Consider the following 13,722-nt stretch of genomic DNA (forward strand, 5'->3'; position numbering starts at 1 on the left):
CTTCTCTTGCTCCTCCACCCTTGACAGGCCTTCACCTTAGATGCCGATTACAGTCCACAGGCCCCAGGCTGTCCAGCAGGCCCTCCCATCCCCAGCCTGTCTTTCCCAGAGGTCCCGAGAGAGAGGGATCTGCTCGAGGTCACCTGGGAGTCGGTGGCAGAGCAGGGACTGAGGGGGGGGGGGGTCTCTTGTGGCCCTGGCCTAGGTTTTCTGGCTTCAAGGGACGATCTGAAGTTTGCATTGTGCCTCTGTCTCCATTAGCAATTTTCATTCTACCATCTCACCAGCTTGAGCCCTCCTTCTGTGGGCATGAGTGGGGTGCGGGGAGCACCCCAGGCTCACCTCACAGCACTCTAGACCTCTCAGTAACCCCCTCCCATGGAAACCCAAGTGTCCCTTCCCTTGGGGGCATGGCCCTTGGCCAGGGGCCACGATGCATCTGGCCAAATTCATCCCTGCCCAGTGGTCACCCTGCAGAAGCCCAGGGCACCTGGAGCCGTTGTGGGGAGCAGAGACTCATTGTCTGCCCCCTGGTGCAGGGTGCGGGGGCACAGTTTGGCACCCGCTTCTGCAGACAGTGCACCCCTTGCTCTACTCAGTCTTCCCATCCAGGTCTCCGGTGGCATCTCGAGTGGGTTTGTGTCCTCTCTCCATTCTGTCTTCCTGTTCTATTCTGTGTCCCTCCTGTGTCTTGATTTCCCTCTCTTCTGCCTGCCTGCTCTCCTCCTCTCCCTGCCCTGCCCTTTCTCTCTCCATCTCTGTGTCTCACTGTCTTCCTGTCTCTTCCCTCTTTCTCTTTCCTAGTCCTGTCCTCATCTTCCTGTAACTCTCCTGTTTCTCTCCATTGCTATCCCCGTTCTCTTGTCTTCATATCATCTTTCTGTTCCCTTATATTTTGGCCTACTTTCCCTTTCTCCTTTCCTGAGTCTCTTGGTATCCCTCCCACCTCCGGCCTCTCTTCCTCTTTCTGTCTCTCTGCTTCCCCCCTTCCCTCTCTTTACCCTTCTTTTTTCCTTTTTTCTTTTTTAGTCCCTTAGGTGCCTCGAGTCTGACCATCTGACTCCATCTGTGTGTCTCCATGTGTCTTTCTCTTCCCAAGTCTCCTAACTCCTGGATACTCTCCCCTCCAGACCCTGGATGTCCAGGCCTCTCTCCCTGTGGGATTGTGGGAACCAGGGACGTCAGGAAGGTGGCAAGTGGGGCCTGGGATGGGGTTGCCTAGCAACCACTGCATCCTCTCCAGCCGGTTTCTGTTGCCTAGTAACAGCTGCCTGCCCAGAGACAGGGGGCGGAACTGGGTGGGGGGGTGGCACTTCCTGGTCTCCTCCTGGGGTGGGGATGGTTCCTAGAATTCACTCTTACCTGAGATCCTTTTCATGCCTGCCTCCCATTTTGGTGGCTCTAGCAGTGTTTCTCCCACTCAGTGCCTGCGTGCTGTGGGCTTCTCCCTGCTAGTGCTCCTCTGATTCTCAGCTCCCTCTATAGTGATGCCTTCAGTCTCGTCAGCTCTAATGAGGGCAGGGCCCTTCAGAGCTCAGCAACAGTGTCCCAGGCTCTGTGGTCCCCACCCCATCCAGCAGTCCCCAAAGGGACTCAGAGGCCCCCATATCAGCAATCTCCCCGTGGGCTGGGGGTCTCCCTGCAGGTGGCGAGTGGGGGCCGCGGCAGCTGCGTCCCCATGAGGAGGGGAGGAAGATGCCGGCTGAGCTGCTACTGCTGCTGATTGTTGCCTTCGCCAGCCCCAGCTGCCAGGTGCTCTCATCACTGCGCATGGGTGAGGCCCTACAGCGCCCCCGCTGGCCCCTGCCTCCTCACAGACCCTCCCAGAGCCCTCCCTGGGGCTCTTTTCTGGGCCTGCCAGCCCCTCAGGACCCAGGGATCTGGGCCTCGGCCCGGCAGCCCCCGGCTCCTTCCTCCCCCGGACCTAGGTGTCTGGATCCTGGCTCTCTCCAACCTCAGATCCGGGAGTCTGGAGCCCTGATCCCATCTCCAGCCTCCCTCAGAGCCAAGGAATCCAGGAGCCCAGCCCTTCCTCCCTCAGGACCCAGGAGTATGGTCCCCCAACTCCTGTGTCCCCTCAGCTGCCATCCTGGACGACCAGACGGTGTGTGGCCGCGGTGAACGTCTGGCCCTGGCCCTGGCCCGGGAGCAGATCAACGGGATCATCGAGGTCCCAGCCAAGGCCCGCGTGGAAGTAGACATCTTTGAGCTGCAGCGGGACAGCCAGTACGAGACCACGGACACCAGTGAGCAGGGCCACAGGGGCCGTGGGGTGAGGCCGGGCAGGCTGGTGGCCCTCCATCTGCTCCTCGGCCCTGGCCGCCTCAGCTTGCCGTGTTCTCTTCCAGTTCCATCTGCCCTTTCCTTCCTGTCTGCACTGCCCTCTCCTTCCCAGAGATGGTGCTGCTGGGCCTGGGGCGGTGGGGAGAGCATCAGCCCCCGTGCTGCCCTGGAGGAGCTGAGGGCCTCGTTTGAAAGAGAAGCTTCACAGCTGGTTGGGGGCACTTAGCCCCCAGAGCTAAGTAATGAGGGGCCCAGGCAGCGAGGCCAGAGTGCCTCAGGGGGCAGGGACAGCGAAGGTGTTCTGGAGAAGACGAAACTGAAGCTGAGCTCTGAAAGATGGGCAGGATATAGAGGGAGAGGTGTTGCTCAAGGTATGCCCCGTGGAACACAACCAGCCCTATAGTAGGGGTGCATGAGTCTGTTGAATACTCACAGACTGAGCAAACGTCCCTTGAACAGACGTGCTGGGGACATAGACCTTCGGGAGATGCTGCCTTCAAAGGTATTTTAGACAGATTTCTTTCCTGCAGGCCTTTATCAGAGTCTTTGTTAGGTTCATGTGTGTTTCAGATCACTGAGAGGGAGAATGGGGTCCAATGTTTCCTGGACTTTTTTGACTGGTATAGCACAGAACACAATGAGAGACCGGGCTGGAGGGTATGGAGGGAGATGGTATTCCAGGCATGTGCCTGTAGTCTGGAGCTGGGGCGGAGGGGAGGGCTGAGTATTTGGAGCCCAGGAACTTGATGTGGGGTTGCACCTACCCTGAACACCTGGACTCAGGACGTGTTTGGGGGGATCGTGAGAGACTTCTGGACTGGAGTGTGACTCGTCAGTGGGTGGTGAGGCTGGGCAGATTGACAGGCCAGCTCGAGGAGGTCTCCAGGTCAGGTTGAAAGACACTACCTTCACCTACAGGCAGTGGGGAGTCATTGATGGGTTTGGAACAGGGAGCTGCTGGAAGAGGAATCTGGAAGCTAGATTTGAGTAGCTGGCGAGGAGACTGGTGCGTGCCTGAGTTGACAACCCTAAAGTAGGACAGGGAGGAGGGCTCGGAGAGAAGCGGACAGATAGGAGAAAATCTGGGGACAAAAAAGAGACAGAATTTGGTGACTAATTGGCCATTAGGAGGAAGATAGACGGCAAGGAGCATTTCCAGGTATTTGGAGTGTGTAACTGGTGGGACCCTCACCAGCATGGAAGACACAGAATGAATAAGTTTGGAGGAGGATGAGACGTTTAGTTACGCTGCTCTTAGTTGGATGGCAGAAACCCAACTCGGGCTGCCTTAAGGAAAAAAGAGGACTTACCAGCTCATGTCACTAAAAGGCCTAAAGATTAATTTCAGGCTTGGTTGAATCCAGGTACCCAAATGATATCCCAGGATTGTTTCAGGCAAGGCTTAATACAGGCACTCAAATGATGTTCCGGGAACCTCTTGTGTCTTCATCTCTGGGTCCTACTTTCCTCTAAATTGGCTTCATTTTCAGGAATGCCCTCCGCAGCTGGTGGCAAGATGGCCTCAGCTGCTCAAAACATCGCATCTCACCAGTTTAGCAAACCCAGTGATAATTTTAGCAGAGGACCTGGGGAAGGCGCTCAGTGGCCTAGTTTGAGCCTGTCCCCATCTCTGAACCGATCCCTGTGGCCAGCACAATGTGGTTCTTTGATCCTGGGTCAGGTATCAATCAATTCTGGGAACCATGTGATTCCCTCAGGAAAAGTTAGGGTTCTGCCACGGGGAGGATGGGCACTGGACAGGTAAAAACCAAGGCTTCCGTCCACCTCCCAGTCTTGAGATGCACACGTGTTTAAGGAGAAAGAAAATGAAAGAAAGGAGCAAGGAAATGCAACAGAGGAATGGTGTTTGGGGTGTAGAGTGTAGAGGGGACCTTGGCTCTGGGTTCAGGGTAGAGGGGGTGTTGGATGCACCTTAGGTTGTGCGTGGTTAAAAAGCTTAAGAGAGACAAAGGCTGAGAAACCAGGCACTGGATTTGCAGCCAGAAGGAGGTCCTTGGTGTATCCTCTTCATTTCTTCCTTTGTCTCTCTCTTGGTCTGAGCCGGCCCTCTGTTGCCATGTCTCCCTGTCTCCCTCTGTCTCATGCCCCCTCCTTTTGTCTCCTGTGGTGGGCTGGGTCAGGGACTGGGCTTCTGGGTCCCCCGGTGGTGGAGGAGGATCAGGCAGCTCCATGTGGAGTGTCGGGTTGTCTCCTGGGCCAAAGCAGTTCCCTGAGGGCAGGGACAGAGAGGAGGAAGAGGGTGCCTGAATCTGCGGTCTCTTCTCACAGTGTGTCAGATTCTGCCCAAGGGGGTCGTGTCTGTCCTGGGGCCCTCGTCCAGCCCTGCGTCGGCCTCCACCGTGAGCCATATCTGTGGGGAGAAGGAGGTGAGGCGGGAGCGTGGGGTTGGGGGGGGGTGATCCCTGGAGGCGAGGGCTGGGGAGGGGGGAGCAAGGTGGAAGCAAAGGTCCTTCTCTGTTCAGATCCCCCACGTCAAGGTGGGTCCCGAGGAGATGCCCCGCCTTCAGTACCTTCGCTTCGCGTCTGTCAGCCTGTACCCCAGTAACGAGGACGTCAGCCTGGCGGTCTCCCGGATCCTCAAGTCCTTCAACTACCCCTCGGCCAGCCTCATCTGCGCCAAGGCCGAGTGTGAGGGAGGAGAACTGTTTTTAATTTAATTTTATTTTATTTTTCTGGATGCACCGCCCGGCCTGTGGGATCCTAGCTTCCCCGACTGGGGATTGAACCCAGGCCCTTGGCGGTGAGAGTGCAGAGTCCTAACCACCGGACCGCCAGGGAAGTCCCACGAGGGAGGAGAACTGGATGCCTTGTTTTCTATTTCCCCAAACTCCCCTTCCCAAGACATCTAGTCTCTCACAGTCATGAATGCCCCCTGATTTTAAGGCCCGGGGGATCCAGACACAGACTCTCCTAGTCTCCACCATCCCTTCCCCTTCAGGAACCCAGACCTCTGGTTCCACAGACCACCCCCTCCCCACCCACTCTCGCCCCCAAAGAGACTCTTTAGTCCGCAGATGTGACTGGGCACGTGCTCGGAGCAGGACCCCTGCTAGGTTCCGGTGGTTTAGCGGTGAACAACGCTAGGCGTGGTCCCCGGCTTCCCGGAGCTCCGGGGCCACTGGGGGACGCCATGGTTGAGCAGTTGTGATGCGGAGTGTTGCAAGCTCTCAGGACTTAAGCGGGGGTGATCCAACCCTAGTCTGGGAGGTTCAGAGCCTGCCTCCCAGAGATGGGGACCTCTAAGCTGGGCCTGAAGGGTAGGGAGGAGGTGAGGTGGGAGAGGAGAGGAAGAGCATGTACCAAGCAGAGGGCAGGGCAGGGCAGAGGCGAGGCCCCGGGAGGCTCAGAGATGCTCCCAGCGTGGGAGCAATGAAGCAGGACCCGGGAACGGGGCATGATCACTGAGGGCCTTATGTTTTTCCCTGAAGACGATGGGGGCAATGGAAAGTACCCACACCGGGCAGGGACGAGTGTGTTGCAGGAAGAGCTCCTTGGGCTCTTTGGCTGCAACACAGAGGGCAGACTTGGAGACTCCATGACACGAGAAGTGGCATGGAGAGTGGCTAGAGGCGGGGAGGGATGGTCCTGGTTAGGGCTCAGGTGGTGGCACGGGGACGGAGGGGCCAGGATGGATTTGAGGAGAGTTGTGAGGGAAGGGAGAGGGTGGGGTCATGGATGGTGACCAGGTCCTGCCCGAGGAGGAAGGGACAGTCAGTTCAGGGGCACACGCTGGGTTTGAGGTGTCTTTGAGACATTCAAGTGGAGACGTCTGGGAGGCTGACGGGCTTGTGGGTCCTGCTGGAGAGAGAGAGGGCCGTGCTCAGTCACCTCCAGGAGGGATTCCTCTTTCAAAAGGTATTCACTGCACACCTGCCGTGGTCCAGACTTTTTTTTTTTTTAATTTTTACTTATTTATTTTACTTATTTATTTTTGGCTGTGTTGGGTCTTTGTTGCTGTGCACAGGCTTTCTCTAGTTGCGGTGAGCGGGGGCCACTCATTGTGGCGCGCAGGCTTCTCACTGCAGTGGCTTCTCTTGTTGCGGAGCACGGGCTCTAGGCGCGCGGGCTTCAGTAGTTGTGGCGCACGGGCTTAGTTGCTCTGAGACATGTGAGATCTTCCCGGACCAGGGCTTGAACCCCTGTCCCCTGCATTGGCAGGTGGATTCTTAACCACTGAGCCACCAGGGAAGTCCCCAGACGTTGTTCTTGGTATTAGGGATGCGGCGGTGCATGAGCCAGGCCCTTGTCAAACCTAATGAGCAGAGCCAGGCAGTGGACATAGAGAAGACGTGGTCTGGTCAGGAGCAGTGAGTCCTGTGGACAAATAGAGGAGGATGACGGGAATTGGGAGAGCTGGAGTAAGGGGGTGCAATTTGAAATAGAATGATTGGCGTGGGCCTCACTGAGGAGGTGATATCTGAGTAAAGATCTGGAGCCTGGGGATCTGGAGAGGAGTGTTCCAGGCAGAGGGAACAGCCAGTGCAGAGGCCGTGGGGCCTGTGTGTGTGTGTGTGTGTGTTTGTGTGTCTGTGTGACAACAAGGAGGCCGGCGTGGCCGGAGCCAAGCGAGTGGGAGAGGAGGAGATGAGGTCAGGGACACAATGAAGCGAGTCGGCAGATGGAGTTGGGCCTTGGAGGCTGTGAGGACTTTGGCCTTCACTCTGAACCAACGAGAAGCCATTGCAGGGTTTGGAACAGAGGTGGACACATCTGCTTTACAGCAGCAGCTCTGGCTGCTGTGTAGGGAACAGACTCTCTGGGGGCAGGCGTGGCCGATGTCACAGGCGGGAGATGACAGTGGCTCGGGCCAGGGCCATGACGGGGACGCGGTGCCATGGGGTGTGTTTTAGAAGTAGAGCCTAGGTGGATTGGCCGTGGGTGTGAGAGACAGACAGAGGCCAGGCTGCCGTCGAGGGTTCTGGCCTGAGCTCCTGGCCGGCTGGAGTCTGTTCACTGGCCCGGTGAGGTGTGGTGGTTTGGCGCGGAGCGCAGATTGTGGCTGTGCACACGTGAGGTGTGCGACGTTTGTCACGCAGCCCGGTGGGGGCAGAAAGGTGGCGGGAGACAGCGATCTGGAGGCAGCGGGAGGTCTCGGTTGGGACTTCAATTTGAGAGGACCCAAGCATCAGGCCCCTGGGCCCAGCACCCCAAGAGAGCCAGCTTCACTCCGAACAGCCACCCCACATCCTGGGCGAGCCCTGGTCCTCTCCCCAGCTACCCCATGCCAGAGAGGAGGGAGCGGCCGCCCCGTCTCCAGGCACACGGAGGGGCTCTAACCCTGGACCCCACCCCTCCCTCAGGCCTGCTGCGATTGGAGGAACTGGTGCGCGGCTTCCTCATCTCCAAGGAGACGCTATCGGTGAGGATGCTGGATGACAGCCGGGACCCCACGCCGCTGCTCAAGGAGATCCGAGATGACAAAGTGTCCACCATCATCATCGACGCCAACGCATCCATTTCTCACCTCATTCTCCGTAAGGTGGGTCCCCACCTGATTTCCCCTCTCTGGTGGGTCCCCTCTCTGATTTCCCTACAGGGTCAGGAGCAGAAACATGGGGTGACAGAACAAGTCAACCAAGGCCCACGGGCCTCAGTTGTCACATGGTGGTCCGGAGCCCCGCTTCCTACGTGCAAACACTAAATAGGAAGTTTTGTCTCTCAGCTCAGCTGCTTGCCGGCTGCACCCTTGGTTGGACCCTGGACAGTCGCCTTCCCTCTCTGTTTATGCTTGCTACCTCCGTGGGGTGCCGTGAGGGTTAATGAGTGAAAGGTGGGGGAGCACTGGGACAGCCCCTGGCCCAGAATAAACGCGGGCGTAGTGGGAGCGCCCTGTCATCTTTACTGAATGCCTCTCCTACTCTGTGTCGAGGTGTTTGCGCGCCTTCTTTAATTTGGCTCTCAGGACTTCCCTGGCGGTCCAGTGGTTAGGGCTCCGCGCTTCCACTGCAGAGGTCCCTGGTTCTATCCCTGGTCAGAGAACTAGGAGTCCACAAGTTGTGCAGTGTGGCCAAAAAACAAAAACAAAAACAAAACAAGGTAATTTGGCTCTCACCCCAACCTGCAGGGCAGGGCAGGTATGATACCATTTTTTGGATGAAGAAGCAGGGGTTCTGGCGGGGGGCAGGGAATGGACTGTCTCAAGGGCACCACCCAGGAAGGGCCAGCGCAGGACCTTTCCCCATGGGCCCTCCGCAGGCCATCCAGTGGTGACCCACATTCATTAATCATTCATTGTTCCCTGCTCTCAATTTTTCCTCATAATCTAATCTGTATTATTTATTTTTCTCCAGTTTTTTAAAAATTAAAACCATATATCATTGCCGATCGTAGCTAACAGGAAGAAGCGTGGACGGAATCCACAGGGCTCTTGAGGCTTAGAGAAAAGATTTCGGGTTCTGGAGGCAGACAGTGCAGGCCTGGGCCGGGGTCCCAGCCCCTCCTGTGTGAGCCAAGTGACTGGTGGTCACTTTCCTCTCGAGCCTGCATGTTTCTGTCCTGGAATGGGCTGTAACCCATGTGATAACAGCTCCTGCCACACAGGCAATGCAGTCTGGTGCCGTTTCATGTTCTAATGCTGGTGGCAGGACAGAAGTGGGCACTCCTGGCGTGGAGACGTCTTCTAGCTTTGTTTTCCTTGAGGACTGTGAGAAAGGGGGCTCACAACATGCATCTTGAGATTTATTTATTTTTATTTATTTTTTTGGCCGCGCTGCACGGCTTGCGGGATCTTAGTTCCCTGATCAGAGATTGAACCCGTGCCCCCTGCAGTGGAAGCGTGGAGTCCCAACCACTGGACCGCCAGGGAATTCCTGAATCTTGAGATTTAAATTGGCTGCCTTTCATTGCAAAGTGCTTTTGAAGGTTACAGGGGGTGGTTGTTCTGACCTGTGATCAGGCTGAGCCCTACACATTAGCAGCCCAAACTTGGCTTTGGGGCAACCTGGGGGTTAAGGTTACGGTTGCCCTCCCCCACCCTGTTTCTGAGGTGTCCCTTTGCCTGTCTCTTCTAAGTGACCTAAAGAGGGAGGCAGGCACTTGAGGGTGTCATTCTCTCCTCCAACAAAATCTTCATCCCACCTGGGGCACTAGTCACCCTGCGAGACATGAGTGACCAACGTCTCCCTCTGCCCCCACTTGTCTCCTTTTCCCTGTCTCTCTCTGTCTCTGGGTGTTTCTTACTGTTCCTCATGGGGTGTCTCCTTGCAAGGCCTGTCTCTAAATCTCTCTTGCTCTCTCGGCTTCTCCCCATGCCTGCCCGCTGTGTTCTCCAGGCCTCGGAGCTGGGAATGACCTCAGCATTTTACAAGTACATCCTCACCACCATGGTGCGTACCCCCTGCAGCCCCTGAAGCCCCCATCTCCCTCTGCAGCGTCTGCCCTGACATGGGCCCAGCCCCTCCCTCACCCCCTCTTCTCGGTCCCAGGACTTCCCCATCCTGCACCTGGATGGGATCGTGGAGGACTCCTCCAACATCCTGGGCTTCTCCATGTTCAACACCTCTCACCCCTTCTATCCTGAGTTTGTGCGCAGCCTCAACATGTCCTGGAGGGAGAACTGTGAAGCCAGCACCTACCCCGGCCCCGCGGTGAGCTCACACCCTCGCCCCTGGCACACAGGCACCCTGCACACAGACACTTCCGAGGCCCCTTCAGGCCTTGGCCAGTTGTGCTCAGAACCCTCCGGTGCCCCACTCGCTTTCTGAGAACATCCACGAGGCCTCACAGCGTGGCCCTGAGCTAAGTCTGACCCCTTTCTTCCTCTCCACCTCCCAAGCCGCTCCAGCCACATGGGTCTCCTCCAGGTGCCTCTGCTGCCCCAGCACATGCGCACCTCAGGGCCTTTGCACTTGCTCTTCCTGCTGCTTTGCGTGCACTTCCCCAGGGAACTAGCAATTCGCTCCCTCCTCTCCAAGTTACTGCTCAAATGTCCCCCTGTTTACAAAATTGCAAACTACCCACCTTTAGCCACCTTCCCTGCCAGATTTTTCTCCATAGCATCTATCTTTGCTTATCTAATCACCATGTGGCTTGCTCTATGTTTTGCTTAGAGGTATGTACAGATATTTAGCTTGTAAGTTCCATGAGGGCGGGCGTTTCTATTTTGTTCACCATGGTATCCCCAGCATCTAAAACTACCTACTCAGAGTAGGTATCCGATAATATATGTTGAATAAATGCAAACATACAAAAGATGCATATTTATGTGTATTTGTTCACAAACATCTAGCCATACACCAAGGTACTGAGACACTCCTACATGCACAAAAACTCACACAGACACTGAGCCTTGCAGTCAGACATGTGCGTGCAGGGCCATTGCACACATACACGGACAGGGGAGCATCCATCCGCACCCCACACCTACCCACCCAACACGGATATTCAGACCTTTGCCCCACCCAGCCAAGACACGCTCTCCCAGACACACTCCCATGTTGGCCGGCACCCGCTCGGTGGCCAGTTTGTGTCGAGCCCTCCCTGTGTGCCAGGCGCTATTTTGAGCACTTTGCATGCATTGTCTCTCTTGAGCCCCACGTGAGCACTCGGAGGCAGAGATAACTGTCACCCTTCCTTTACAAGGGAGGAAACTGAGATTCTGAGAGACGTGTGGACTTGGCTCTCTACAGGAAGTAGTACGGCCGGGCCTTCAGCTCAGAGCCTCCCAAGCCCTGGACTCATAGCCGTTACACTCTCCTGCTTCCTGCACATCAGGCCCACCCTGTTTATAGATAAATAGGCATGTTTGTCCAGCCCCACCCACATAAATGTGTCCCCAGACACACTCAGACAGGGGCTGTGGCTGTCTCCCCCCACCCTCCATGACCCTACATCAGCCACAAAGACACACGGATTCCTGCGCCCACCGACATCCCCCTTGAGGGTGACAGCTGGCCGTCTAGGCAAACCCTCTCAGACGTGCCCTTCCCCAAACAGACACGGGCTGCACGCAATCAGGAAGAGCTGCCCCCATGGCAGCGTGGGCAGCATGCACGTCTTTCCCACTATCATCTCCGATCCCCTAGAAGACCCTCCTCGCTTCTGACCTGCATGGTTTTATGTTCCTGGAGAGAGGAGAGTTGTCTCAGGGCTTGGGGGTGGCACCACGGGGCTTTGGGGCTCCCCTGGCTGAGCTGCATCTTTCCCATCCCTCCCCATCTCTGCCCTCCCCACACCCCACACCCCAGCTCTCAGCTGCCCTGATGTTCGACGCCGTGCACGTGGTGGTGAGTGCCGTCCGGGAGCTGAACCGCAGCCAGGAGATCGGTGTGAAGCCGCTGGCCTGTACGTCGGCCAACATTTGGCCCCATGGGACCAGCCTCATGAACTACCTGCGCATGGTGAGCTGGGAGCGGGGAGGGCCGAGGGGGCGTGGCAGCCTGCCTCCCGGGGAGGGGGTGCTCACTGTGTCCACCCCGCGGCCCCCCCCCGCCCTGTCCCCCCACCTCCAACCCCGGCCCCCGCCTCCTGTTCTCCCTGGGCCTCACGCTCCCGTCTGTCTCTCCTCTCCCGGCCTTCCTCTGCCTGTCTGCGCTGCTCTTGCCCCGCTTCTTTGTTCCATCTCCTCTCGTTTGCTGGCATGTTGTCTTACTCGTTTAACTGTGGTCCTTCCTGGTCCCTCTCCCTCTCTCTCGTCTCCTCCATCTCTGTCTCTTCCCCTCTGGGCCCCTGCCACCCTTCCCTCTGCCCTCCTCCCGCCCTGCTAGGTAGAGTATGACGGGCTGACTGGGCGGGTCGAGTTCAACAGCAAAGGGCAGAGGACCAACTACACCCTGCGCATCCTGGAGAAGTCTCGGCAGGGCCACCGTGAGGTGAGCATCCCCAGGACGATGTCAGAGACTGGATGGAGCTGGGGGCCGGGGCAGGGCGGGGCAGGGCCCAGAGGGCTGCGGCATCCTCAGGCAGGGCCTGTGCTGACAGTGCCCTCTCTGCCCCAGATCGGGGTGTGGTACTCCAACCGGACCCTGGCGATGAACGCCACCACCCTGGACATCAACCTGTCGCAGACGCTGGCCAATAAGACGCTGGTGGTTACGACCATCCTGGTGAGTGGCCCTTGTGGGGACAGGTGGTAGATGAAGGTGCCTTTCCTGAGCGGTGCCCCAGGCCAGTCCTAGTGAGAAGGAGGGATGCCTGGGCTGGCACGGCACACAGACCAGTGGGGACATGACCCAGGCACCCAACAACTCCTGACTGTGGCTGCAACATCACCAACCTAATTGCTGCTGGAGCAGCGGTGGGCACAGATTCTGCCATCAGAGCCAGGTCCAGCCCTGGGTACTGCCAGCCTGCCGACGCATGGCAGAGATGGGAACGACTGGCCTCATGAGGATCCCACGAGGCGGTACAGGCGGGGCGCCTCTCTCAGCGCCTGGCCCAGGGTAGGCCCCTGTAAATCACCATTGCTAGAGCAGTCGTTTTGTCACGTTTGCCCACCGAGTGTATTGACACTTATTTAATATCCATCTTGAAGAGGCTCAGAGAGGTGAAGTGACTTGCCCAGGTCACACAGCAAGTATAAGGCACAGCCAGGATGAATGCCATGTCTCTTATAAGGCATAGCCAGGATGGATGCTGCGTCTCTGAGTCTCCAGAGCCCAAGTCTTGACCACTGTGCTCTGAATGTCCAGTCCTCTCCTTCCTGAGCACCAGCCATGGAGATGGTCCTCTAGCCCCTGGAGTGTCACTCCTGCATTTTACCATACCAGAGACCGAGGTGCCTTCATGTGTCAGCGAGGATATATGGAGCACCTGTTCTGCACCAGGCACTGTGCTAGGCCCTTGCAGGTGTCACTCATTAAACCTTTCAGCTAGTCGGTGAGGTTTGTCCTATCTTCCTCCTTTTGAAGGTAAGGAAACAGGTCACAGGGCTTGTCCCTGCTGGAGCTGAGTGACATGCTCAGAGCCCCTGCCCTCTCTGCTGCACCCTGCTGCTTCCTGCCAGGAGCCCAGGGAGGGGAGGCGCACAGGACCTGGGGAGCAGGAAGCTGCCTGAGCCGCTGGGCTTCATAGCAGCTGGGTCCCTGGCCCGCTGGCATCCGTTGTCTGGGCGAAGCCCCTCGGTAACCGTGAGCTGGGCCGGCTGATAGCTGTGGATGCTGAGGTTGAGAGGATTACCCAGGTTCCGCAGGACGTCGGAGGCCCCTTAAAGCAGCATGTCACAGAGCTATTTCCTCTGTCCCTAGGGAGCTCCTGACCTAATGTGGACCTCCTCCGGGGAGGGCCAGATGGCTTACAGATGGGAAACCAAACACTTCGTAACAGCCTCACTCAGGGGCCCTGAGGACCAGGCCAGGCTGGCTGGGAGACGGAGCACCTCTGCATGTGTGGGAGTGGAGCCAACCCCAGAGGCTTCCTGGGGTTCTCGGTGGGGAGCAGGGGCGGAGGTCAGGGAGGGGGTATCAGGAGAGCAGGGCTGTG

The 13,722-nt window shown here is 57.5% G+C and overlaps 1 protein-coding gene across 4 annotated transcripts in view; it reads left to right on the forward strand.

Moving 5' to 3' along the window:
- GRIK5 (glutamate ionotropic receptor kainate type subunit 5) overlaps positions 1-13,722 on the forward strand; it is a 51,410-nt gene that overhangs the window by 1,968 nt on the left and 35,720 nt on the right. Inside the window, exons 2-11 of one of the 4 annotated variants that reach the window (XM_081217206.1) lie at positions 1,646-1,774; positions 2,082-2,246; positions 4,573-4,670; positions 4,767-4,932; positions 7,605-7,783; positions 9,576-9,629; positions 9,729-9,890; positions 11,490-11,642; positions 12,009-12,113; positions 12,240-12,347. In XM_081217206.1, the coding sequence (XP_081073332.1) occupies positions 1,696-1,774; positions 2,082-2,246; positions 4,573-4,670; positions 4,767-4,932; positions 7,605-7,783; positions 9,576-9,629; positions 9,729-9,890; positions 11,490-11,642; positions 12,009-12,113; positions 12,240-12,347 (1,269 nt within the window). In that variant the 5' untranslated portion in view covers positions 1,646-1,695. Of the gene's footprint in view, positions 1-1,645; positions 1,775-2,081; positions 2,273-4,572; positions 4,671-4,766; positions 4,933-7,604; positions 7,784-9,575; positions 9,630-9,728; positions 9,891-11,489; positions 11,643-12,008; positions 12,114-12,239; positions 12,348-13,722 lie in introns of all 4 variants that reach the window. The other 3 variants (XM_081217208.1, XM_081217207.1, XM_081217209.1) reach the window with 3 other exon arrangements.

The sequence above is a fragment of the Mesoplodon bidens genome (genome assembly GCF_964165515.1).
Source record: "Mesoplodon bidens genome assembly, chromosome: 18".
NCBI classification, from domain to species: domain Eukaryota; kingdom Metazoa; phylum Chordata; class Mammalia; order Artiodactyla; family Ziphiidae; genus Mesoplodon; species Mesoplodon bidens.